Source organism: Dermacentor albipictus, chromosome 4, assembly GCF_038994185.2.
Source record: "Dermacentor albipictus isolate Rhodes 1998 colony chromosome 4, USDA_Dalb.pri_finalv2, whole genome shotgun sequence".
NCBI classification, from domain to species: Eukaryota; Metazoa; Arthropoda; class Arachnida; order Ixodida; family Ixodidae; genus Dermacentor; species Dermacentor albipictus.
Genome location: NC_091824.1, coordinates 108,498,786 through 108,526,513, shown reverse-complemented (window position 1 = coordinate 108,526,513; position 27,728 = coordinate 108,498,786). Strand labels below are relative to the sequence as shown.

The 27,728-nt window shown below is 48.8% G+C and overlaps 2 protein-coding genes across 12 annotated transcripts in view; one reads left to right on the top strand and one right to left on the bottom strand.

Annotated features, from left to right (window-relative positions):
• LOC139059245 (uncharacterized) overlaps positions 1–27,728 on the bottom strand; it is a 349,734-nt gene that overhangs the window by 280,653 nt on the left and 41,353 nt on the right. The window lies entirely within an intron of this gene.
• The window catches only part of LOC139059243 (doublesex- and mab-3-related transcription factor 1-like), a 220,123-nt gene that overhangs the window by 160,039 nt on the left and 32,356 nt on the right, over positions 1–27,728 (top strand). For both annotated transcript variants that reach the window (XM_070537394.1, XM_070537395.1), the window contains exon 2: positions 26,951–27,291. In XM_070537394.1, the coding sequence (XP_070393495.1) occupies positions 26,951–27,291 (341 nt within the window). The remainder of the gene's footprint in view (positions 1–26,950; positions 27,292–27,728) is intronic.

Below are 27,728 nucleotides of genomic sequence, written 5' to 3'. Positions count from 1 at the left end.
ACTAGAATGCAGGATAAGTGGTTGTTTTAAATGAGCGAAAATGATTTTGAGCAATAAGCACGAACGAAGAATTCTCCTAACACAGCTATGTGGCTACCGGTAGTCCGGCGCGCAAACAACGTTAAAAACCGGCTTACATTCAAACCTGTCAACGGGATTTTCAGACATGAACCATCTATATAGTCGCATCGTACTCGTACTGCCTGTCCTCATCATCACTCTTCACATACGCCCATCTTCTCCCGCTTCTTCCCCTTGCCTCTGAAGAGTAGCAATCTAGAGGATTACCTCTGTCTGACCTCTCTGTGTTTCCTCAGTAAGTTCTCCTCTCCCTCTAAAAACACGAACGAATTTTTCAATCCTCAAATACCTTAAAGTGGTCGTCGACAAAAATTCGTTGTGAGCCTGATGGAGGGCAGCTTTGTCACGAAAAGTGCTTGTAAACGTCTAAAAAAAAAAAGAACATGCCGTTCATTTCTCGTCCTTGGGCCCACCACGTCCACGCTCAAGCTAATGGATCGGCTTTTTCTTTTCTATCACCCGTTGATCATATGAAAGCTAATCTCGCTGAAAACCAAATAGCGCGCGGACATAAACGGCCCTCCCTCGTGGGCCTCACTGCCGCTATATCTTTAAAGGGCACACTGCCAACGAGTTGAGTCAGAACGCTCGAACACCACCAGAGCCGTAAGGGGAACCGGCCGCTTTAGCCGCGGACAATGCATCTTAAGCAGAAACTAGAGAGCGAAGAAGGTCGTTCCGTAAAGCGCTCCCGAGACCCCGGGAGTGCTTCATGCGACTCTATAGCCCCGAGACGTTGCTCATCCACTTGAGTCGGGAACTTTCAACGAGCGCTTAGCCGCAGCGTCGACGACACCAAGAAGAAAACGGAAGAAAAAAGGTGAACCAAAGCGTAACGACGGCGCAGCGGAGGCCTCGCTCGGCATTAACTGCGTACCGGAAGGAGTTACTGCACCACGCCGCCGGATCCCCTCCTCCAAAGCCTTTTAGCCGGAAGACGGAAGCCCGTCTTGGGCCCGTCGGCAAGCCGAGCGAGCGGATCGGCTGGCAGGCGCTCCTAATTAACACTCTCTATGCAAAACGCGTATAGGCCGTTTGCCTGCAAATGTAGACGTCGCCCGCCCGCCCGCCTGCGCTGACTTCCCTGTGCCTCGAGTCCTCCCCTCTTCTCTTGCGTCATCTCGCTTTCCCTGAGCAGTGACTTCTTTCCGCCCCAAGGCGAATTTGCGCTGATAGACAGACGCCATCGCGTCTAAGCGACGCGGACGGGTGGCCTCGATTCAAGAGGGAAAGGCTATATAGACGCGGCGGGACCCAGACGGATCCTTCCGCAGACAGCGAAGTCTTACAACAAAGCCGGAGAGGAGTCCTTTCCCCATCTCGCCGTTTCACTATGTCTCTCCCTCTCTCCATTCCACCGCTTCATCCTTTCAAACTTTCCCGCTCACCTTTCAAGCCCATTTCTATATCGTCCCTAGGTGCCCTTTCTCACGGAGACAGCGCTCCTACACAAATCCGCCAGTCGCCTCTTCCACTGTAGTCTCCAACGGCAATCCGCCCCGTTGCGAGAGCCTCCTCCCCATTTCCTGTCGCGAGCATTACTCAACACGCCTGGCTTACTCTTTCCGCCTCCTTTCCCAGAGAAGGAGGCGGAGAGGCTCGCCCTTTCCGGCTCTCTTGCGCAATGGGGAGACGAAGAGGGGAAACAGGGAAGCGGCGAGGGAACCAGACAGACGGGGAAAGGGAAGACCAATGGCGCGCGAGTTCCCCAGACGAGAGAGAAGAGGGGGGCGAAGGGGGGAGGCAAGGGCACGCAGCGTCGAGACGCTGGCGTGTCTGAGGGCAGAGACGGGAGAAGGGTGGAGCGCGGCGCGAAAGTATCGTCTGGCTCGGAAACAGTAAAGCTTCGGTTTCGATTCAGTTTGTTTAGAAACGCGGCAAGTCGGCTTCTGAATGGAGCACACGGGACGCTGAGAATTGTACGACGCTGTCGCGACGCGCCCGGAACTCTGCGCAGTTCCCGCTTTGTCTGGTGGCGCTGAGCCTTCGGGGGCTTTTATTCTTATCGCCATTTGTTTGTTCCTTTTTATTGATGTGTATCGCTTTTGTACTTGAGTTAACTAAACGCATCCATTGCGTATAAGCTCTCTGAGCGCTTAGAAACAGGCTTTGATGCTCTTAGAAGTGTAAATATAAAAAGTTAAATGAAACTATATGTTCATCTACGATGCTGTCTTAATCCACTTTCTTGAGATTCGAGAGAGCGGTCAATCTAGTATATATAGCCTATGGACCAATCGCTGGAAAATCTTTACTGCTTTAGTTTGTTTGTTTTTGTGCCGTTATGTGAGCGCCTGCCAGTAGGCGTCTATGTTCGTTTCCTTGGAGCAAGGGAAGCTAGACGTTTGCAATACGGGGTTTTCTGTGCCGTTTGCTGATAGCAAATGTGTCACTGAAAAAAATATACAAGAAGGAAGAAAGAAGTGAAAAAAGTCCCTTGGCTAAGCCAAGTTGAGATCTTCATAACCCATCAATGGGACTATTATTATGATTATCATTATTAAAGGTCTGTGAGGGGAGACGATGGCATTATGAGTGGTGCCGGGCTCTACATTTCGCTTTGCCAATCAAAGCCACTAGCCGGTTGAATAATAATAATAATAATAATAATAATAATAATAATAATAATAATAATAATAATAGATTTTCATGAAATACGCGCGAGCATCGTAGTCAACAGAAAGTTCGAACAAGTACATTGCACAGAGCAGACAACTTACACAGCCCGTCGGGACGCAGTAGTAGTCAGTTCACATCCAGTTTAAGTACAACGTACGTCCAATGTACACATAGAGTGTTCTGTACAGCCCTTGTCAAAAGTATGCGGGCCACACCGCGCATTCGTATGCACCTCGTGTGCCGTTAGACTGTGTGTTGTGGTCGTCGGGGCGCTCTCCGCAGTCCAGACCTCTGGGTGGTGAGTGCAAAACTTTTTATTTTATTATTACCCACAGCGCTGGAACTGTTTGCACACCAGAGGAACTCCTTTAAACAGTCTGTAGTCAACATGGCAGTCGCAGGCAACGTAGTCCGTACACTTTTTGGCAAAAACTATGCATCATAATATGTACAAGACATGCAACAAGTTATAACACATTCCCGGTACGTTTCCAGGAGAAATTCTTAGAACCATTAAACTTGGATTAATGTATAGGCGAGAAATACAGTGCATGCCTAACAAACAATCTCCTAGTACTTCAAAATAAATTGTGGTGTTTTGTGTGCCAACACCACGATCTGATTACGAGAAACGCCGTAGTGAGGGACTTCGGGACCACATGGGTTTCTTTAACGTGCACCTTCGCATTTCGCCCCCATCGTAATGCAGCCGCCTTGGCCGGGATTTGATCACGCGACCTCGTGTTTAGCAGCCCAACACCATAGCCACTAAGCGACCACGGCGGGTTTTTCTAGTACTTCTTAATCATCGTGACTTCTATATAGAAGCTCTTTTGAAGAGCCAGAACCGAGCTCCTTCGCAGAAGCAGCCCCTGAGAAACAATCCAGTTCGCCGAATGTTCGCCCTTTCGTTACGGCTTCTCTGAAGCCATATTCGTGGTCGAATTAAAGTAGTTTCTCTTCTACACCTACAATAACGCGAAGCGCGTTTATACAACTGGACAAACAGTTTCTTTTTGCCGAAGTTCGGGAAACGGAACTTTATGAGCTCCGTAAGCTTATCTCAGGCAAAGCAACAACTTGCGAACAACAGAAAGAGCCTCCTGGAATATCGATGCCGACCGGAAAGATGAACTCCCTCATTCCTTAACTTCCTGCGCTGTAAAACTTGCACAGCAGCTAAGCAGTTTCAAACGGGAGGCTGTCCGTGCAGAGCAGTCCTGTTCTGTCTAGTGCGGAAGGGGCCGGCCGAGATTTGCTTAATTTGTTTGTTTCTTTGCATGTGTGCGCTCGCGCGTTTATTGTTCTATTTTCTTCTCATTTTTCTTATTGATCCCCGTTCCCCTACGCGCCGCATACGGTAGTAAACCACAGTTGTACTGCAGTTACTCATTAAACTCAGTGTATTTTCCTTTTGTCTTGCGTCCAAATGTGATCAAGCCCACGGAACGCTTCTATCATTTTTTGAAGGCGAAAAAATGTGGGCTCCCGTTTATAACCTAACTTTTTTTCTTATTATTGTGCTAATTTGTGGACCATTTGCAAGTGGCGCCCAATGAGCTTGCGACACACATGCATGTTTTATTCTTACGTTCTCATTTTCTTCATTTTTTTTATTCGCTATGCCCCTCCGTCCCACTGTCTCCTGTTCTTTACTCACAATTTTTTTTTTCAATGTACGTTTTCTCTTCTTGATTTGACAGGCGTTGTGCTCCTCCTGGTGGCCAATTGCCAGCGAGCTCTCTTTCTCCTCTCTGGGATTGTTTTATGTACGCAAATTTACTAATAATTATAAAGTTGGCATCTCTATCTGCTTAGCCGTGCTTTCTTTATTCTTTTATATATTTGTCTCAGCAGCATTAGCCTCCGTGAATTCGTGCTCTGACGAACTACGCAATTAACGTACGAAAAAAAGAAAAGAAAGAACTCGAAATATGTGTACAGGGCGTGTTGTGCGAATTCTTGCGTTCTCTTAAAGTTGCTGTAGCGGTGGTGCTGCGATCGCCACTTGCTTTCTGGCTAAGCTTCGGAACTGCTTCTGCATCGTATATAGTGCTTCGTCTCTCCCTCCGACTATTTCACAACCAGAACACGCTTTTCTTTCTTTTTTTTTTTTTGCAGGCGGTGCTTAAAATGTACTGTCGTTTGAGCGCCCGGAAACACTTCCGAGAAGAAGCGAGAGCAGAACGAGAAATTCACCGCTCGCTGGCACTTGCCGAGAATTAATCGAAGCTCTAAGCGCCCGAGGAGCTTACCGTCCCACCGTTATCTTGTCTTTCAACCGTCGTGAAGCTCTCCTTTAAGTTGCGCCTTTTGCCATTTTCATTTACTGCTCGCGCAGCTGTTCATGCGCAAGCGCATCGTCGCTTTAAGGCGCCTTTGCTATAGCCTTGCGCTACCGGCTTCTCTCGGACGGTTCGTTAGCGTGCAGCCCCGACAATCCTTAACCATTTCGCCGTTAACGTTAAAAGTTTAGTGACTTATTCTTCTTTCGCGCCATTTGTCTCGCAGCTTTCGCGCGTCCGATATATATGAACGTCTCGCTTCTTCTCCCAACCAGATATTTTTACGTCTCACCAGTTTTCACTAATGAAGATCTTGTTCTGCGTTTCATTTTTTTCTTTCTCTCGTTCTCTGTTCTTTTTTACGTATTGTCTTTTTTTTGTTGAGTCGTCTCCGCCTTCTGCCGACCGTATCTGCGTCTAGTGCTCGAGCTCAACTCGGTGCTTACGTTTTCCCGCTAACTGCAGTCTCGATAGCGTTTCCCGTCTCCTACGTTTTTACTCATCTATACTTAATATTGCTTTGTTCACTCTTTTGTTTCTTGCTTTTCCTCTACTCTACACAAATTATCGCTCGCACTGTCAGCCAATGTGCTCGCAAATTCGAAACTATAGATCGCTCTTTTTAATTCTGTTTTTCCTCGCTAAATATTCACCATCACCACTGTTTGGCAGGTCTGCATGGTCACTCTTCTCCGGGAATTTGTTCATTCTGCTATGTTAATTGAGCTACGTGGAGCATCGCACGCGTAATGCGAAGACGTGGGATCGTTCCCCACGTCAAGGAAAGTGGCTTTTTCATCCACTGTCTTCTCCATTAATTTATCATTCCTTTAATTCATTTAGTAAGTACAAGTAATTTCCCCGAGGTTGTCCTTGGGCTCAATGTTTGTTGGCTTCTTATGATATGCTTAATAAAACTCGGGCCCCTCGGTTAATCTCCTTTCATCTTGTGTGTGTGTGTGCGTGTGTGTGTGTGTGTGTGTGTGTGTGTGTGTGTGTGTGTGTGTGTGTGTGTGTTTGTGCGTGTGTGCGCGTGTGTGTGTGTGTGTTTGTGAGTGTGTGTGTGTGTGGGTGTGTGTGGGTGTGGGTGTGGGTGTGTGCGTGCGTGTGTGTGTGTGTGTGTGTGCGTGCGCTCCGCTTCACAGAGCATACGGTATCCCCTTTTATCTTGTTCCTTTTTTCTATGCGAGTGCCTAGACTTAATGATTCCATATTGTAGTCGCTACAAATGCACGTTTCATTCCTTTTGTTTCGCCGGAAAAATCACTCTCCCTAAAGATATTCGTCAACTTACATCGTACCTGCTTCACACACTCGGGCCATTTATATGCGCGCCAACTAGTCTGAGCGTGGTGTGCTAAAACGCCGTTGTGTACTCGCGAGTCCCCGCTGTTGTTCTGCTGAACGACTGTGGCACGTATCACCAGTGTGGGGCATTGGCCGTCGCTCTGGTGGTTAAGAGAAACGGAAAAAAAGAGGGGATTTAACGGCAACTGGTTGCAGAGTCCTTCTTTTCCCCCTTTCCGCTGACCCTCTCCTTCCACAACTAAGACCGCGACTGACGCGCAGTTTGCTATAGCCGTAAATTCTCTATTCTCTCCTCCGCGCGCACGCTTCGTTATATCGAGCGAGCCCGTTGGCAAGCTTTCGGGTGCCAGTTGCTCAGAGCGTTTCGACTAGTCGGAGGGTAAAAGAACAAGGGCTAAGTCTATCAGGTAAGCGTCCTACGGCGCTTCGAAGCGCCGGCACGCTATCTAGCTATAAAGAGAGACCGAAAAGAGAAAAACGGAGAGACAGAAGAAAAAAGAAAACTGCGACACCGGCGCACCTCCGCATAACTCTTAAATTCACCGGACTGCGAAGAGACACAACTCATGTTCGGGAAATAAACGGACCGACGCCGCGGCACACCACGTCACACAGGCGCGCATATATACAACACATATACGATAAAGAACAGGAGGTGGGTTGAGACAGCGGGGCGAAATGGCCGGGAGTGACGACCGCATGCAAAAGAAGGCGGCGTGCGCGCGTTGCTGTATGCGTGGAAGGTGAGAAAAAATATGGCGGGACCACAGCGCGTCGCGCGCGCACGCTATATGCGATTACAAGGCAGCTTCGTGTCGCCCCGCCTCCTGTGTGTGTGAGTGTGTCTGTGCGAGAGTATACTGGCGAACGCGTAGGGAGAGTTAATGGATTGGCCACTGTGTCAGGCCCTCCTCTGTGGCTACGGCTTCGACTTCTTGTCTCTCCCGCGCGCGGCATGCGTGAACTCCCGCCGCGTGCGCGTCGATCGTGCGCGCACGCACGCCATAGAGCAGGGCTTGATGGTTTACGGACTGCATGCCTTGTGCGTGTCCGCCCTTTGTTGGGCCGGCCGCAGAAAACTGCAACGCCGCGGGTCTCGGTGACGAGAAGGCGGAACGGGCGCGCAGTCGCACTGCGAACAGAAACGAACGACTTTGGTGGCGGCTGTCGCAACGAAAGGGCCGTGTACCGCGGTTTTCGGTGTGCAAGGAGCGTCAGAATTGGTGGCAAACGAACATGGACGAAGTTTGGGTTTCCGGAAAATTAAAATGTTTCGACGACACCGGGAAGTCCGCGTCAGTTGTGCGAAAACACAAGACTTCTCGTCTTCTAAGCCATTCTACCATCATCGCCATCATCTTCGTCGTCGTGGTAAGAAGAAAAAAGTCAACAGCTCGGAGGCTCGTTCCTCTGCTTCAGGCATGGGCTCCACATTCCTGCCAACATAACTGAACACACAGTTATTTCGAGGGCCTGCGATATTTAAGTCCATTAGGTTTTTGAAGAGTGATGTTAATGCAGAATGACAATTATCCAAGTTGTAATGGCGCATATACTTCCTGCGTGGATAGTTGTTCGGGCTCGACTCCCACCCACACCGAAACTTACCAAACTTTATTTTCAAAGCCATTAATTTACCTCGTTTACAGGAACCTCCCTAAGAAAGTTGAAGTCAATTCGAGCATTTTCTGACGTTTTTTTTTACTTTTTTGCGCCGTCGGTCATTTTTGGGGCCATCTTTCAGTTACGCCGACGGATTTTTGCTTAATGGGGCGCATAATGCCTTCGCATTGAAATGCAGATAGTAATAGCAGAACGCCGGGCTAAGCTATGACGCAGTCAGAGCGCGAGCAAACGAGTGAAAACGAAGCTACTTTAGCGGGGTGTAGCAGGCGGCTCTGACGTCACTGGAGCGCCGTTCATCGATACGTGCACGAGGACGATAGGGTCACCCCTGGCAAAACGCTGTATTTCTTCAGCCTAAACCGTCAGCAAAAAGAAAGGCCGCTTCGCCTCTTTCTTGCACCTCTGCGGGCCGGTTCAAGAAGTACGCACGCGTGCGCGCCCACGAGAGAGAGCTTCGTAAAGAGCCGCCAGTGCGGGCCAGCTGAGTTACGGCGTGGAACGGTCGCGTAGGCCACCGGAGCCGTTCAGCGGGGCCACTACGGCGGCGGCCGGCCTCTCTCTGGCCGGTCGTATACCGACCGGCGCGACCAACGACGAGCGCTCCGCGTAGTAAGTACAACAGGCGCGGTGACGTCTCGAGGGAGAGTTACGGCGCCATTCTCTCAGGACAAGGCCGCGGGCACCTCGGCTGACGTGCCTCTAGCGTGCGACGCAGAGCTCGCTATATTTCCCCCAACTCGCAGAAAGCTGCGACGGCACGACCTCTTTCCCATCAGCCCTCTCTTTCTCCCTCTGTATTTCCGAACATCCTCCTCCTCCTCCTCCGGTCGTTCTGCGCGAGTTCCGCATTACCTATGCGCGCGGTGCATTATGCATTTATAGATTGTACCCGGCCCACTAATGGCACAAGAAGGACGCCGCCACCACCCGAACGAGGCCGCGCGCCGCCCCCCCTCCCTCCTCCCTTTCCCCCCTCAGCGGGTGGCGCGCACGCACGGGAGAAAACGCGGCGGTGGGCCAGCTAGCGAGCTGGCGCGCGCGATGGGTCAGGAACGGCTGCCTACTTCGGCGGTGAATACTTCCCTGAACGAAGCGCTCTGAGCGGCTCGTCGCTCGCATCGGAAAGTTCGTATATAGCGGGAAAGAAGATTTGTAGCATCACGCGGCACTCGCACGCGTGTGCCACAGAAGATTAGATTGGGGAAGAGTCACCTTTCACAGCTGATGGTTAGTGAAGCCTACCTTTTGCCGGGGGATGGGATATGAACTTTCTTAACATCGTCTAAATATAAGAGTTTCGAAATTGTATAGAGTGTCTATAAGCTCCAGGTAGTTTGCCTCCTATTAGACGTGTTATTTTGGCCGTAAAGAAACGTAGAAAATATCTAAACAAACTGCGTTAGTAAGCAAGGTGCACAGACTCCAAGGTGGTGCTTACAGGTAGACCTCCCACCGCAATGTAAGGTTAACTCCTCTGGCTGCAAATATACCATAGACTTCCAGGGTAAAACGTCTATAGACTTTCTACAGACTGAATAAACTCATTCATGAGTATGTCGATCACCCTGTGGGATGAATGCCATAAAACGCGCTCTCCACTCTTTCTTCTTTTCTTCGTCTCTAAAGACACTGACAATGTCGCTTCGACAAGCAAGAAGTGCCTATATTCGATCACGTTTAATGCGTGCAGATGTTCAGCAGATTCCATTAAGTTCACGGTGGAGATGGTGGCAGACCAGGAACTGCCTTCATCGGATCTGTTGTTGAAAAGAAGCAGTGATGCGCTTTCTTTCAACGTTTTCAGAAAGAGTATATACACTGGCCGCTACCTGCGTTTCTTGTCTGCGCACCCTGACGCTCACAAGATGTCAGTAGTTACCTCCATCTTGGTTACCATCTTGGTTACAAGATGTCGGTAGTTACCTTTCATTTGCACGACACCTGAAGACCTAAATTCCGATGCGCAGACAATCCGGAAAGACCTTTCGACGAGCGGTTACCCCCCTGCGTTCACGAATGCTATGGAACACTGTTTATTCAACCCTTTCCAAGTTGGCAGTGTGTGTGTGTGAAAACTTTTATTGTACTGAGGTCCGGAGGCTCGACTTCTCAAGCCAAGGCGGGCCGCTCCCACATTGGCACTGTCAGGCCAAGCCTTTCAGCGACATCATGGGCCCTCTGGACTGCCCTTAGTTGGTCCTGAAACAATGGGCTTTGAATCCTTTTCTCCCACTGTGTCCATTCTTCAACGAGGTTGGGGAGAGTCGCGGGACACCCCGCCAGCATATGTCTGATTCCAATGATGCCATTACAATCATTGCATTCCATCTTAATCTCCCTCTCTGGATATATTTTATTAATGGTGTACGGTGTGGGATATGTACCCGTTTGCAATAAGCGCAGTGAGACTGCCTGAGCCCTGTTCAGTTTTGAATGTGGCAATGGGAATTGTCTGCGTCCTAAATAGTAATGTTTGGTAACATCATTGTATGTTAATAAATGATCTCTGGATTCCTTCGCTTGATGGTGAACGGCTCGGTTGTGACTGTCACGGTTAGCAAGTCCTCGTGCCAAGTCATGAGCAACCTCATTGAGGTTTACCCGAGTCTCGTCCACTTTCCCCATATGCGCAGGAAACCATCGGATTTCAGTTGTCATAATCACAATGTTTTCAAAAAGTTTAGCTGCAACTCCAGCTACGTAGCCTTTATCAAAACACTTTACAGCGGTTTTCGAATCACTGTAAATGAAGGCCCACTTATTACTCCTAATGGCTAGAGCAATTGCCGCTTGTTCCGCCACCGTGGGGTCCTTGGTAAAAATTGTGAGAGCGTCTTGCACCTTCCCTTGATAATTTGAGACAATGGCCGTATAGGCTTCTTTACCGTTCACCCAGGCGGCATCAACTATAGCTGCCAGTTGGTTCTGCTGCTCTATTTCCTTCAAGAGTGCTTTAGCTCTTGCCTTTCTCCTTTCGACATTATATTCTGGATGCATGTTTCTGGGGAGAGGGTTGGTTCTGATCTTGCTCCTAACTTCAGTCATTAATTCTACTTCAGCCTCTATTGGACTCCTCGATGTATTCAGTTCTGCACCTATTGCCTGTAATATGTTCCTGCCAGCTCGTGACTTTGTCAATCTTTCGTGTTGCGCTAGCTGTTGGGCCTCCGCAATTTCTTGCATTGTATTGTGCACCCCTAGACTCATGAGTTTGTCGGTTGCAGCGTTACTGGGTATACCTAGGGCTACTTTAACGAGCTTCCTGAGCATCACATTAAGTTTGTTAAGTTCTGCCTGCTTCCATTTGAATAATCCAGCTACATAAGTGAAGTGACAGAGAGCAAAGGCATGTATTATCCTTAAAGCGCTGTCTTCTCCCAGGCCTCTGTGTCTATTGGTAATTCTCCTTAGTAACCTAATGACCTCATCTGTTTTATTCGAGATATGTTGTATTGTTCTGTAGTTAGTATTGTTTCCGTCTATGTGATACCCAAGAACCTTGATTTTTTCAACTAGCCTGATTGCGGATCCTTCATGAGTATATAAGCACACTCTTGGCTCATCTTCCGGAATGTAACCTCTTGGTTTACGACCTTTTCTGCAATGTTTAATGACTAAGAGTTCTGATTTGGCTGCCGAGCATTTCAACCCCATGGCTTTCAGTGTGTTCTCTACAACGTATAAACTTTCCTGTAATCTGTTCTCTGTCTGTCCTATATTGCCCTTGGCACTCCATATGGTTATGTCGTCGGCATATATCACATAACGTATACCCTCAATTTTCTCCAGATTTCTTGCAACCTTGGACATTGCTAAATTGAATAGCATGGGTGAGAGTACAGCCCCTTGTGGAGTGCCCCTATTTCCCAAATTCTTAGCTTCTGATTTAAGCTCACCCAGCATGAGTTGTGCAGTTCTATTTCTAAGAAAGTCCTTAATCATGTTAAAAAGTCTCTTACCCAAACCCATCTCCGAGAGAACGTCAAGTATTGCCTTATGCTTTATACGATCAAAAGCTTTTTCCACATCCAATCCCAAAAGAGCTTTCGTATGCGCTGGGCTAGCCTGTATAAGTTGATGTTTGATCAGCAGCATAGCATCCTGAGTTGACAGCCCTGGACGAAAGCCGATCAAGTTGTATGGGAGGATCTCGTTCTGCTCAACGTATTTCGTGAGTCGATTTAGGATGACATGTTCCATAGCTTTGCCTAGACATGACGTTAAGGAAATAGGACGGAGGTTGTCTAGAGTGAGTTTTTTGCCTGGCTTTGGTATGAGGATAGTATTGGCCACCCTCCATTCCTCTGAGTATACCCCTTTTCTCCAACATTCATTGAAGTGTTCAGTTAGATAATAGATTGATGCATCATCTAGATTTCTTAACATCTTGTTAGTTATTCCGTCAGGTCCAGCCGCCGATCTACCATTAAGACTATGAAGAGCGGCCCTCACTTCACTCTCAGTGAAGTCCCGGTCAAGTTCTTCACATATGCCTCCCGTATACTCGGGGCTCTCCTCTCCTTCGTTTGGTTGTTTAAGTGGGAGATATTTGGCTGCGAGACTATCCATGATATCCCTCTCTGTTTTATCTTGGCTTTCCTGATGAACCAACTTAGCTATAGCTGTTCTCTTGCTTGTCCTTGTTTCATTCTCGTTGAGCAAGTGCTTGAGGAGGTTCCAGCTACCTCCATGTTTGAGTCTACCATCAGCCGAATTACAGATCTCATCCCACTGTTGCTTCACGAGGGTCTTCGAATGATCATCAATTTCTCTGTTTAATTGCGCTATTTTTTTTCTTAGCCTTCTGTTAAGTCTCTGCGTTTTCCATCTCTGTAATATAGCCTGTTTGGCCTCAATCAGATGCGCCAGCCTGCTGTCCATAGCTTCAATATTTTCCTCTGTCCTGATTTCTTTAGTGGCCTCCTTGACGTCCTCTCTGAGCTGGATGACCCATGTCTGAAGGGGTTCCTGCTCGGCATGTGGAGGCCCCACTGTCCCTCTGTTCGCCCTAATTTTTCTGAAGTGATCCCAATCAGTGAATTTGAAGATTCTTGTTTCCTGTCTCGGTATGCGTATGGTTATGTGTATGATGTAATGATCGCTTCCGAGATCCAAGTTTGAATTTTCCCAATTGGCTCCTCTTGAATTGTTCACAAAAGTAAGATCTGGCGTGGAGTCCCTGCTTGTGGAAGTGCCACAACGGGTGGGATACGCAGGATCAGTAATCAAGCATAATCCCAGATCCATGGCAAGACTCCATAGCTCCTCTCCCTTCTTTGTGTTCCAAGCGTATCCCCATGTATGATAGGGAGCATTAAAGTCCCCTCCAATAATGAGAGGGGAGTTTTTGGCAACCGAAAGCACCTTGTTGAAGAGTGCTCTGAACCTTTGTCTCATGTCGTTAGGACTGCTGTAAATATTCAAGCAGAAAATGCTTTGCGTCTTACCTCTGTTTCTTTTAAGTATAATCTCAACTAGAATAAATTCAAACCTGGAATTTCTAAGGTGAATCTCATGCTCAATGTACGGCAACTTTTTGTCAATGAGAGTCGCCAACCCCCTCCCCATTCTTTTGTCTCTACATATAACTTTGTACCCAGTGAGCATAATTTCGTCCGCTAAGGTTTCCTGCAGCATAATTACCTTTGGCCTGGCCTCAGATGACCTGATCACCTGTTGCAGTGCTGCTTTTTTGTGTTGGAACCCACGACAATTCCATTGCCACACGTTAAATCCATGATTACTGTCCATTGTTATTAGGTGAGGATGCCTTTCTATTACCTGCTATTTTCCTCTTTGTGATGGCCCCCGACAATCCAGGAATGGACTTTATACTATCCGCCTCCGATGGCAGATACTCATCGTCGTCATCCCCTCGTGCCTCCATTTTCCTAAGTCTTTTCTCTGCCGTTAGCCTCCATTTCCACAATTTGTCCACTTTAAAGTTGGTCGTTTCAACCGTCTCTCTTAACGCTTTAATTGCCTCTTTTATTTCACTGAGGGCTGAGAAGACTGAATCACCCTCGGAACTCACCGCTCTCTTTTTAGGGGCAGGGGAGCTGGATTCCCCTGGATCGTTGCTTTTGCTCACAGGTCTATCTATCTCTACACTAGCAGGGCTTGACTGCTCTTTTTTACGAAGCTCTACTACCTGCCTGGTCAATTCTTCATTAGCTTTTCTTAAAGAGGCTACTTCTTTAATTAATTGCTCTATTCTGGCATCATTGTCATCACCCACAGCCGCCGAGGCGCCCCCAGCAACCCTCGCCATACCTTTGACTTTGTCAGCCCAGGTGGTTCCTGGCGTCGTCTTCTCGCCAGGGATTGAGTCTCTTTGCACGAAGTGCACCTGCGCGTCCCTTGACTTGGAGCGCCTTCTCTCCCTGGATAGCGAACGATGCCTGGATCTGGTGCGACTCCTGGAGCGTGAGTGCTCCCTGTCCTCGGGGCGATGGTTGGGCGCCAGCTGATGCGCCTCCGACTGCGCTCTTGTTGACGACCGAGTCCTGTTGCGCTCTCTTCGACGGAGTCGTACGACGTAAGGGACTTGAAATCTTTTCTTACAAAATTTGTCGCCGGTAGGGTGATCGCCGTCACAAAATTTACACCTAGGTACACACACATGTTCATCTCCTGGGTTGCGAGTTCCACAACCTCTGCACTGAACAAAGTCAGGTGTTGGACACACATCAGAGCGGTGCCCGACCCTTCCGCAGGTGAAGCAGACGTCGAATTGCTTCCTGTAAAGGTAGCATCTCACTAGTGTGGATCCATACCTGACAAAATTGGGCACTTTGAGTCCATCGAAAAGTACTATGACCGATTCCGACGTCTTGATGCGCTTAGCAGCCAGCGCAAGCGGGTTCAAGTCATGCACGATGTTTCTTGTTATCATAGCTTGGGAGTCTCTGGTGTCCACTCTTCGGATGACGCCTTTGCATGTGGCATGTGGTGCCGCTTCGTATGCATTTACCTCGTATTCCGCTGCCATGATCTTGAAAGACTTGATTCTGACGTACTTCGCAGCATGTTCGGCCTTAGGTGTGCTGACTACGATGATATTTTGAGTGAAGTTTGGGCAGACAACATCTTCACGGGCCTCGTCTTCCGTTAGGCCGGACGCCTCAATGACTGCAGAACCAATCGTGGTGGTGCTTACCTTGTTCAAATTGAGCCCTCCTCGAGGCCGTATAATGATCTTGCTGTGCTCCTCAGGCAGTTGAGGCATTCTCGAAGCTCTGATAACCCGATTCTTAATCATTCCACCGACGGCGGTTTTCTTGGCGCCATGATCTCGCTGACTGCGTGGCAATGTGCTCTCCTCATCCACAGCCTTTGCGCTAGCTCGTGATCTTCGGCCAGCCACGACTTGCCAGCCGAAGTCTTCCTGACCATTGTTTCTTTCATTTCCAGAAAAATCTTCATCTCCCATGCTTGTATCCGCCATGCCTGCGGGCAGGTGGGCTTACTAGGCCCAACAAGGGCCCTACTCCTCACTAAGCTTAGCTCCGCTAAGCTCAAGTCGGCGTCTAGGAGCAGAAAAGGTTCTGTAAAATTGTGAAAATAGGAGCCCCACCTCGAATCTTGGTGTCAGTCGATTCGCCGTCGCTTCGTGGATCCAGTGGTATGCTTCTTTTCGTTGTACTCTCAAAATTGGCGAGCGGAGCATGGAAAAAGAGACGGAGCCGATGCTTCCACGTCTGCACTCAAGTTGGCAGTGCCCACCCGAAAAAACGCGCTTGCATACCTCACGTGCCTGGGATAAGCGAGACCTTATCACGTGTGCTACGTTAATATGACGTTGAGGTGACTCACGTTCCTGTGCGCAAACTGAGGCACGCACTCGTTGGTGGGAAGGACAAGCTGCCGATAAAAGCCTTTCCTGGCGTTGTTCACAAGATCCCCTGTGCGTATTCCGATTGCGACTACATAGGGGAGACGGGCAACATTAAACAGCGGCTGCGCCAGTATCAAAACGACGTGGGAAAGAAAAGAGTGGCTTCAAATTATTTGGCACAGCACGCAGCAACGACTACGCACGATATTGACTGGATAAAGTCTAGTCTATAATCGGCCAGGAAAGAAGCTGGAAGGCACGTCTGTACCTGAAGTCCCTCGAAATACAATCAGCAGGACACACGCTCAATCGAAACAACGGAACCATCCCCCGTCTTACACGCGGTGCTTGCGCCACATGCTGAAACCTATTTAAACAGGCACTTCAACCTCTTTCGCCCCATTGTGAACAATGCTTCCGCATGGAAGCCGAAACGTCTCGTCTTTTAACAAGTTTTACTTGGTCGGTGTACGCCTTTCGTTGTCATGTCTCATGCCGACCAGACGGCCTTCCGTCGAACACTCGATTACATGCAGATGTTACATTAACGTGCTTGTTATTCGTTCATGGCGTTCGTTTAGCTATAGCAAGACACCTTGATCTCGTTATTAAACAACCACTACATTGATCTTGTGTTCCTGTTTCTGCATCAGACTAGAGCTGGCTGTATTTACGCCACTAAGGCGTGAGCAGGCTTGCGCCATGAAACGCCCGTAATGAAACTGAAACCATTAGTTGAGGGCTATAGACCAACAAATTATAGTATTTACTTCTGCATAACAATGACAAATAACGCTGGCGTTGCTTGTGTTCGATCGCAAAAGCATCGCCCCTTCAAATAGAAACGATAAACGAAAGTCAGAAGGAGGAAGAGGAAGAAAAGAAGGAAGGAAGGGTAGGGGGGTCAACCAGGCGCTCGTCCGGTTTGCTACCATACACGGGGAAAGAGGTGTAAAGGATTAAAAGAAAGGAAGGAGAAGGAGGGAAGAAGGTACCCTCGGTGGGAACACGAGCGGTTTCCATCGCTTCACGCCTACAATCGGTCACTGAGGCCAGTCGATTTCATGAATTGTAGCAGTGCCCACGTCGCTTTGTAAGCCTGCAAAGTATAGGAAGAAACAACTAATGCAGTTGTAAACTTTTTCTATGTAAGAGAACAACTCGCGAAAAAAAAGAAGTACTTAATTGCGCGAGACATTAGGTGTGTAGCGCCAGTTCGGTCAACCCTCCTGAGCCGCTAAAGCGGTGTACAGAGAGTGCGATACAGAGTGCGTGTACCACACTGCAGACTGCGATAACCTTGTTATCGCAGTCTGTGGTACGCGCCTTTCGGGCTAAACTGTTGTTCTGTGCTGTCTGCTGGCCATACAGCACTGCTGCCTTTGCCATTCCTTTCTCCACTTCCATGTGGTATTGTTTCATGGTTGTCCCTTTTACTCGGTGCTGCGTTTTCATGAGAACGCGCGCCCTGGACAGCTTGGGGAGGAGTAGCCGAGAGTTACTGACGTTTGCGCGTGCATATGAGAGCCACCTCGTTGAGTGTACACGCTCACGCAACCCTTACACATATGTGCACGTGTTCAGTATGTGCGAAAGTCTGGATATTTTGAAAACAACGGTCGGTCACGCATCGATGTAGGCTGGCTATATAGCATCGGGGTCAACAACCTTCGCACAGTCTTCTTCCTTCTCATTCTCTCTCTCTCTCTCTCTCTCTCTCTCTCTCTCTCTCTATCTGCGATCGGTGTAACCTTCGTTTAACGACACCTACCCGCTTTCTCCCTCAATTTCTGTACGCTCATAACCCTATAGCCTCAAGGGGGCGTTCGTGACTGGGACGTATATGCAGCCTCGCATGTTTCCAAGGAAGACCGCGTGGCAGATTGAACTTATGCGCGTGCTTGCGCCGACGGCATCACACGTGCGTGATGTAGAGCATGCTGTGAGGTTGCTGCCCTGTTTCTTCTCTCTGGTGCAGCTTTCTATCGTTTCGTGCAGAAAACTGAGCTCGCACACTGTACGCGATGGCGTCGCATCATAAGCTGCACGCTGCACAAAGAGAGCGAGTTTGTGCCGCACGTGCTATACGCACGTATACTATAGACAAGCGTCCGTGTAGGCTCGATTGCGTACAGGTCGTGTTTACACTTTACTGTATTTCTCTACGTGCGCTCCTTGTTTTTGCTCAACGTTGGCCATGTGTACACTATCTCCCCCCGGAGCTACTGTGTGTTTTGCTTATTATGCGCGCCTGTATAGCGTGCGGCCCATACGCTTCCTTGTATGCATGCGAGCAGCCCGTGTACGCGGTCGTTTTCTTGCGTTTTACGGCCTTCCGCGAGTGGGTTTAGCAGTTCAGAGCGGGGCCGTAAATCAACGTGAGCGCAGCTGTGGAGTATATCCGAGCCTGAAACGGTCCTCTTTAGCATATATGTTCGGCGCAAGTAATCTTGAGTACAACTCTTTAATGCGCTGCGAAAACGCGAGGCAGCGAATGATCGCTCTTACCGAAAAAAAAAAAGAAATACTAAAGACGCAAGACATGTGGAAAGTATTGAGCACACAGTAGGGTAAAGGAGCGGAACGTTTGCTTTGCTCGGTTGTACTGCCTCAGATGGGTATATGCAACTTCTGCGAACGAAGAGCTCTGTAGCATTGGATTAGAGCCGTGCGAGTGTCCTCGCTGTCTGGAAAGGCCACTCCGTAATTTCGAGAATGGGGCATCAGTCGATATCTAAACCGTATACGTCATCCGGTGACCATTTATTCCTCTTCATTGTCACGAATTCGCTTGATATATATATGTATATATATATAGTAAAATAGAGCAAGTTGGGAGGAGTGTCGCACTACGCACTCGCCGTGGTTCCCTTTCGTAATCTCGTGACCGAAGAGCCGTTTTGAATAAAGTTACATTCATTCCTTCGCGAAACTCTAGTCCGTTCCACTGCAATTTGTTTAGGCAGTGAAAAGAAGGGAAGAAAGGGGGAATTTTGATCGGAACGGAGCTACGCGATTTCCGCAACTGTGCTCGTGTTAGAAACTTCCTTCGCGTTCACGGGCATGTGCGCGACGTTCGAAGTAACTGCAAAAGGATCTGTCAAGGACTCAATCGGTATTTACGAATGAATGCGCAATAATACCTGGCGTAATTAAACAGCGCGAGGTAGTGAGCGCATTCGAGTGGCTTTTGGACTAGGGCTACATAGTCAGCACGTATTAACACCTGCCACATAGCGTGTGCGTTTGGCGTTTTTGAACAATGGCCGCATTATGTGTTCCTAACTCTTTTGACTCGTACTCTTTGACATCGCACGCAGTGTTTCGTAGAGCAGCGATGTGATCTGGCTCCGTGTACTGGTTGATCTGATCACGCCAACACTCCTTTCTCTAATTTATCACGGTATTAATAGCCCCGGTATTACGCATATCTCAAGGCGCGCATCTCAATGTGTGTCCGCAGGTTTTTTTTTTTGTTTTTTCTCCTGCACTAGAGGCTCTGCGTTTGCCCATTCCTCGAAAGGAAGTAAAGTTGTCTGAACTTTGCGAGCTTACTTCGTAACGGTAAAATGGCTATTGGCTCCAGATTGTACTTTTCCCCTTTCTCTACAAGACCTACAGACGCCTCATTACCAAAGAGGTTTTATATACAAGTTTTTCTTCTTTCTCGTACTGCATACTAACCTTACCTAACTGAGCCTCATGACACACTGTGTGAATAGGTGCTGATCATTTTTGTTTATTGTTCTTTCACACTACCATGTCGTCTTCACAGTGCACATATTGGGTTGCCCCTCCTGCTTGGACCCATCTGGCCTGCATTATGTAATAAATAAACGAAGTATTAGACAAATTCTGGACCTTCTGTGTACTCTTCCGGCTCTCCTATAAGGCTTGGCACTTTCTTTATCTTCGTCATTGTTTTTGTTTGTTTGTTCTTACGCAGTTCTCATCGAATAGAAGTAAGGTCGCGGCAGTTGGAGAGCTATAAAGGCCACTTTCTTGTTTATTCATTCCACAGAAGAAAAGCAAAGCTCGCGCGCGGGTCTTTGGCCTCTCACCTGCCCGTAAGACCAGTGGCCCCCTGATGGCAGGAGGTGAATAGTCGCATATCACACGGATGGGCTGTATGCGAAGTGAACGAACGGTGCAACGGGCCGACGTTGCCTATATGTACTTATACGGCCATGAGCGTGTGCGTTATACGCACTGTGCTATTGGCAGCAGCTTCCAAAAGGCCCGGTCAGCACATGAGTGAGTGACTTCTCTGTCGGCACCTCGCTTTGGTGTGGCCGATCCCCGCACACGTTTGGCGCGCGGCACGTCTTCCTCGCACGGGGCTTAGTACGACTGATACGAAGCCGGTGTCAACAGTTCGTATACCGGCCACGTTGCCCGTAGATCACGGCGCGCAAAAGAGAGGACTCTCCTTTGAGACTCTCTGGAAGTGTTTCTTCGCCTATGTCTGCAAGTATTCGACGACCTTAGATTTACCCAAACCATGTTGGTTAGTTAGTTAAATTGGGTTTATTGGCGCAAAAGCGATAAAGGCTATGCTGCGCCAGACACACGATGATAAAATTTCGTTAGTAAGTGCAGCATACCCTGCAGAAATTAAAGCTTACGTAAAAAACATGTTTCGTCTAAAAAGCCGGTCACATCAGTCAGAGGTATCAGCGTATCGTCTGCTAACATAACATCAACATTGTCTATGCGTTTCGAGATGTGGACATGCGATTAGAATGCGTATTACTGTTAACGGTTTATGGCATTTGTCACATGTTGGTTATTCCTCCTCTCTCAGTGAGCAGTTATGTGTGATTCGCGTGTGGCCTATCCGAAGTCGACAAAGAATTTCTTAGATGAAGCGTTCTTGATGGTAGCATGTCTTCCACTCCCCTGGGGCAGGTTTAATGAGTTGAAGTTTATTGTTGTCTTTCAATTTCCATTCGCATTGCCATTTAGAGAGTAGTGCTTTGCGAATAGCTTGAATCCTATTCTTAACAGGTATGTAAACTTTTGAAACATTCAGATTTCTTGCCCCATATTCATCCGCTTTTTTCATTTCTGGGGATCGATCCCAACGTGGCTTGGGACCTAGCAGAAACGAACAGTCTGGCCTTTACTTAGGTTTGTTAGTATACGTAAGATGTTACCTATGATGGGTTCGTACTGCGACTGTATATTCAGGGCCTTATGTGCACCTAAATAATCTGTATAAATTATTGATTTTTCGCCTTTGACACTTTTAATCTGTTGTACAGCCATCCACAAGGCATAACACTTAGCAGTGAAAACTGATACAAACTGTGCTAGTCTAACTGTGTGTTCCCATGTACCTCAATTGCGCTGTTTGTGACATAAATGGGCATCTTTGAGCCATCGGTGTCAAATTCTGTGTAAGTGTCGTACGTGTCATGCACTGTACTAAATTCATGTAGTGTATGTTCACGAGGCGTATCTTGCTTTCTTTATGTGTGTCAATAAAAAATCGAGAAATTTCGTGAAATCGTTCCGAGGAGCTAATCTAGCTGGTCCTTGCATGACAGAAAGTGCTTCACTAAGAACATTGCAGTCACGGCATTCTTTTTCAAATCTAAGTACGGTCCTATAGCATTTGGCTTGTTTGTGTGGTGTAGTCGTTTGCCGCAATGCATGATAGTGTTACCGCGAATGTGGTCTGACGATTAGCGAACTCTTAGAACGTATGCCAACGTGAGCTGCGTTCTTCTGTGATCTAAAGACGGCTCGTTGCTCTCGGAATACAAACTGCCAATGGGCGAGGTCCGAGCTAAACCATGTTGGCAGGGAAATGAAACATGTTGTATGAGTGCTCGCATTTGTGTGCGAGTGTACCGCAGTTCTTTTTTTTTTTTAACTTTGTATAGCTGTGGGCGCGTTGGTTTCAGGCAGCCACATGCACGTCGACGTATGCTGCGATGAAGATGTGGCCTGCTCAAAGCGCATAGTTATGATCTATAATACTGTGCCTCATTCACACACACTGGCTCCCGTATAATTCCGGAGTGTTCTAGCTCGGTATATGGTTTCGTCACTCCTAGATCTTGTGGAGAGAGGCGGTCAGGAAAACGACAAGTTTAAACGTCCCTAACCGGCGTGAAGACTGAACTACGAGGAACACCGTATTGGGTGGATCCGGATTAATTTTGACCACCTGGGTGTTGTTTTTTAACACGTGCGCCTGATGTACGGTACACGAGCTCTTTCGCATTCCTCCACCGTGGGAATTGCGACCACCGCGGTTGGGAGTTGAACCCGCGACCTCTTGCTAAAGCAGCGAAACGCCATAGCCAGTAAAGCACCGGCGTGTGTCTAACCCAGACATGAGGACACAAATAACTACGTCTTCAAATGCAGCAACAAAAGTGCGAATCGCATATCGCAAAGGAACAGTCACAGTCGTTGACGTGTCCACATTCGAAAAAAAATAGCCCGAAAGCTCATTCTAAAAGCACCCCGTTCACCGAACAAACCACAGCATTGAAACAGTGGTCGCGCAGACGGTGCTGAGCTGAAACCGCGATTCGCTTGACGTTGTTGCCTGCAATCCAGTTCCTACAGCCTGTAGGAGAAGCCCATGAGCTTTTCTTGTTTCTTTATTTTCCTAACAACACTTCATCACGGCGTGCGTCATAATTATATGGAGTGTTATTGCCTCGCGACGTAAGGCATACTTGCCGCGATTGATAACGCGGCTTGTTTAACTTAAATTCCTGTCTTTTGTAGGCATTGTTGCCTTCGCGTTCTCTCATCCTCGCGAAAAAATAAATAAAAATAAATAAATGAGAATGGTGAGCAAACAACCCGTTCCAGGTTTTCCGTGTTCTTTTGGTTCCGTCCAGTCATTCTCAAAGCGTTTCATTCTGCGCCGCCAACGCAAAGCCGCGTATACGTGTTACGATAACCCCAGGCCTGTCACTACATCTTATACATCACGCGAAAGCGCTAGAAAGAAAAAAAAAAAGAGCACCGGGTGGCGCGTACGTACAAGGAAACAAATATCACCGAGCCACCACGCATTGCAAGGAGATCGCGCGCAGCCCCCCGCCGCGAAGACAATGCACCCGTTCTCATCTGCCGCATGCGACCGACCGCGAATTGAGAGGAGGATAGAGAAACAAGAAAGCGAGCGAGGCGCGAAGCCGAGCCAAGCCAAGTCAAAGGCGCGCATAAATCACGCCACCCGCGCGCGCTCTCTCTCTCTCCGACCTTGCCTTCCATAAGGGATGCGAACCAAGTGAACAAAAACCTCATCGGACAGAACAAACTCGCGGCGCGCTTGCATGGTTAGTTAAGGAAACATGGAGTGGGTCCTGACCACTACTATCTGTGCGCGTTTTCTTCACCGTGCGAAGAAAGAAAGAAAGAAAGAAAGAGAGAAAGAAAGAACAGTGTAGGCGCGTGTTGGTGCTCCGTCGATGCGGATGGCTTGGAAAGCAGCAAAAGCGTAGCCGGAGTCAGAGACGGGGCCGAGCACTGCGCGCCAGACGGTTCCCGAGCACGTTCGTGGCATGTTTATGCAGCCAGGGGCCAGAGGGTTCAATGCAGAGAGAGAGAGAGCGGGAGAGACGTTTCTCCCCCGCTCGCGTGTGCTCTCTCAAACGGGCACGTAACCGACCGGTGCGGAATTCAGTCTCGTTACAAGGATCCCTACAGGAGTCAATGTCGCCGTAACGACCTGTACCTAGCGAGCTTCGCTTCCGCACTCGCAAGCTGCACAATCCTACCAGGAAGCGCCGTTGAAACTGATTGGCCCAGCCGACGCAGTCTATAGACAGTGGGCACGGACCATTACATGAGGGCAATATCTCTATCTACATCTAAAACAGCGCCGTGTCTAGCCAGATCTCTATTCTTCCCCTTCGTTGGTATTCGTTATTCTGGTTCTAAATTCCATGTATCAACTATTCCAAAATCAAATCCTCTTGAAGCTCGATATGTGCACATATATATGTGCGCTAACATGCCCTTAGCTAAATTCATAGCGTTACATTGTAAGTTGCTTAACTAGATACAGAGCGAGCGGCGGATCTAACGCAGCATCAAAGGGGTGGAGTGTGTGTCTGACGGGGGGGGGGGGGGGGGGGGGGGGGGCTAGACCTGTCTCGCTTTTCTGGTCCTGCTTGTGCACAAAGCATAAGCACAAACTTGTATGAGAGTAAGTTGTGTAAGTTGTTACAGTCAGCGCATGCAACTCAACGTTGGTTTCGGCAAGATTCAAACCGCCATAGCGTCCGGGTCACCGGAAAGTGAAAACGCTCCCGATCCAAAGCTGAAAAGGTAACGTTATTCCCTGTCATTCAGGCCGATTTCATTGCAATATCAATTATAGATAGCACTCCACGCGAATTCTCTCCCTCGCCGTCGCCGCATAGCCGCATGGGGCGCCGCATATCTTTAGGTATATGTATACGGTACATAGGCTTATCCATGCCGTATATGCAGTTTATATTGCTACACTATTCAATCGCTAAAGTTACTCATACCAAATATTACGTTTATGACTAGATTATTCCACACAATTTCGAGAATGGCAGCCCGAAAACAAGTTTCACGAAACATTCACAGCGTATACCTTTTATCGTAGATCTCAGAGCGCAAAACAATATCAGTGCTCAAACCTGAAAGTGATCTAAGTTCACAGGTGTGGGTTGTTATGGGCAGCTTATAGTGATGTCCGTGTGGCGTCACTGTATACGCGCTACACAGCGTTTTAAAGCTCTTAAAGGTGCCAGAAATTTTGGCGCCTTTGCGTATGTCGCGTCCGCGCTAATCGGACGCGCGTATAGATAGAACACAGTCTGAGAAGCTAAAGCGGCGCTAAACCTTGCAATCTCAGTATTTGCTTCGCCCTTTTATGGTGAGCGACGTTTTACACTGTTTGCGCAGATGGGAACGTTTCACAGGTCCAGTTATTCTCAAAACTTCTCTGGCAATTAATTACGCACGCATCGATATTTCACGAACTATATTTCATATGCGCGTGTGCTATATTGCGACGCCCGCAGTCCTGCCGAGGACGTCTCTGCGCAACAGAAGCCGTAATTGTTATTCCTATTAATATTATACTTTGTTTTGAAAACATATATACCCAGACAGGAAAGAGAAATCAGGCTGGCAACTGCCATTGGAAGGGTCACTACGCCTTATCGCGAACAATCTAACTACGCGAAAGACGTTAGAAGCTGGCTTCAGGAGCACTAGCACCACTTTGGAGATATCCGGCCTTAAAAAAGATTCGTAACTGCTTTGGCATTCCAGTTCAGTGCTCCCAGAAGCGTGCTTCAGGCAGTAGGGACGATCTTGACTGGAACGCCAACGCATATTTAGCATATTAGGGGGACATGCAAGCAGATACATCGAAAGTGGAGCTAGCCTTGGGATTTCTGCTCACCATGAATGACCTCTCTATACTTCTTGGCTTCAATTTCGCAATATATGGCGTCCAAAACACGGTGGCTATATGACCATTGCGTCTGGAAAGCGGTCACGGTTCGGTACGGGCTTAATCTATACTTGGCGAGAACTGACGTTTATCGCTTGTGTCATGTTTGTGTTTGTTCTCAAAGCTAGCGTCCTTTGTTGTCAAGCATTCTTTGTCCGCGGTTCATTGCTTCGAGAGAGACGGTCGCAAGGTGCCGCCTACCCGTAGTCTACTTCGACGCCCAATCTTTAGTGCTATAACCGCAGCAGGTCTGCGCATAATTATGCGCACCTGTGTTGACATGATGCGCCTGCATCTTCTACAGAAAACATTGAGCCTCGTTTGGCCCGCGGCAGTGTGCTGCTAAGCGTATCCACGTTCCATTCACAAAATCTGTGCCGGTCATCGGCCAGGGCGTGCGGAACTCAGCCGCGGCAACTTCTACACGAAGAGCGAGAGAATTCGCTCCGGAAAAAAAAAAAATCCGCAATATCGCGAGGACCAGTCTGCGAGACAACTTTCCGAGAGCTGTCAAGCTCGGCGTCGCACTGCGCCCGTGAGACGAGAGTACAACGGCGCGAGGCTCTCTCTCATCACTTATCGATGCGGGAGCGCCGCGCACTATGCAAGATTAAACTCAATAAGAAACGAGGCCAGACAGTGATGACGGAGGAGTGGGGAGTTGTCCCCGTGGGAGAGCATCTGGCTCTGCAGAGGGGGACACGGGGACGGGAAAGGGTTCGAGGTGCCGCCGAGGTTGTGTTTAACAAGAACACTGGCTCGATGGCTGGCAGGCGCGCAAATTGGAGCGTACGACGACGCGAAGGCTTAGCGCATGGTGGGCGTGCGAGAGACGGACGCAATCGAGAAACGAGTGCGGCGGAACAATGCGGCCGTTAATTCTCTGTTTGTCTTTGCGTCTGGCGTTATAGGAAACGTCCGGCGGCGCGACGACGAAGGTTTCCCGCTGTACACCCGCGCACACAGTGCCATTGTGAGCAGTCTCCTTCTTTCCTTCCTCCACGAGGCGGGGAAACCCAGTTCGCGACCCTATACGCAGCATCTTGTTTTTCGAAGCCTGCGGTTCCTGCGCGTATATGCAGGATGGCGCTTCCTTTTGTTGCGTCAACGAAGGAACTAACGGAGCACTTGTTTTTCAAGTCTCGCACAGCCAGTCGCGCGGTATAGTGTAAAGTTGTCGTCAAGCACCGATGCGTGCGTTCTTTTTTCTTTTCTTTACTTTTTTTTTCTGACGATTCGACTGCCTGGCCACCGAAGAAATGCCTCTAAGAGGAAAAATTTATTTTGTTTCCTTTTATCCCGCTTTCTTCTTTCGCGCATGCTTCTTTCAGCGGTTCTTCTAACGCACGTTTTCTTTGCTTCGATCGCACCAGTTGCATGTAAGTGCCCTTTTGCTTTTGTCAACCCCGACTCATGCTAAAATAACGCAATGCTCGCGCTTTTGCATGTAGTCACTCTTCTGATAATGAATTGTAATAAGGACATCAGACTGATTGATCGATTGATCGACCTACTGATTGGCTCGTTGACCTACTAACTGACCGACTGACTACCTGACTTGCTGCCTTGCGGGTCCTTGAGCCTAGTCCTACAGATGTTTCAGTAGACAGCTCCTTTTCGTTCGGTGCATGTCGAAACAGAATGAAAACTTTAAAAAAAGTTTGTGTCTTTCTTTCTCGCAACGAGGCAACCCCCCAAAGCGAGCGTACCCGTGATTCACTTGTGCAGGGAGCCCCCTGGACCTGCAGAAGCTCGGCCTGAGCGAGGCGGCGCTCCTGTACGGAGGCTTGCCCTCCTCGTGGTTCCTGCAGAACCTGCCGTCGCCGGCACTCATGTACCAGGCTCTGGGCGGGCTGCCGTACCCGCCGTACCCGTACTACCACCCGCAGCCCGCGTACCCGTACCGCTCGTCGGGCTGCTACTCGTACCCGGTGGCCAGCGGGTCTCCACCCGTGGGAGCCACGTCGTCGGGACCGGTGGGAACCGGCGGTGCTGCCGCCACCGGAGGAGCGGCCGCCGTGGCCGCCGCTGCCGCAGCCGTGTACGCGCCGCACCTACTGGCCGCCCAGGTCTGCACGAGCGCTCTCGAAGTCGGCTCTGTTGCCGTCGAAAACGTTCTGCGGCGATGGCTAAGGCGAGACACCTGGTGACAGATGCGACCGTTAGATAGGAGCGTCAAGCTGGCGTATTCAGAAAACGAGCTAGATAAATTTTGTGGCAGCCAAAGTAGTTAGTTATAACACGAGCCCTACGGGTCGAAACAACACTAGCGTCATAGAAGCCACAGCTCCTCCGTAAGTTAACTCGCGTAACGAACGGTAGGCCTTTGTACGTCTAACAACTGATGTACTTCAGGAAGATCCAAGAAAGAGAGAGAGAGAGATACAAAAGGGTAGGAAATTCAGGGAGGTTAGCCACAGTAAGTGTAAGGGTAGCGTACGGCCTGCACATGTGCGAAAACAAACGTTACCAGGGGTGATCAAAACAAAAAAACATGGAAGTAGGT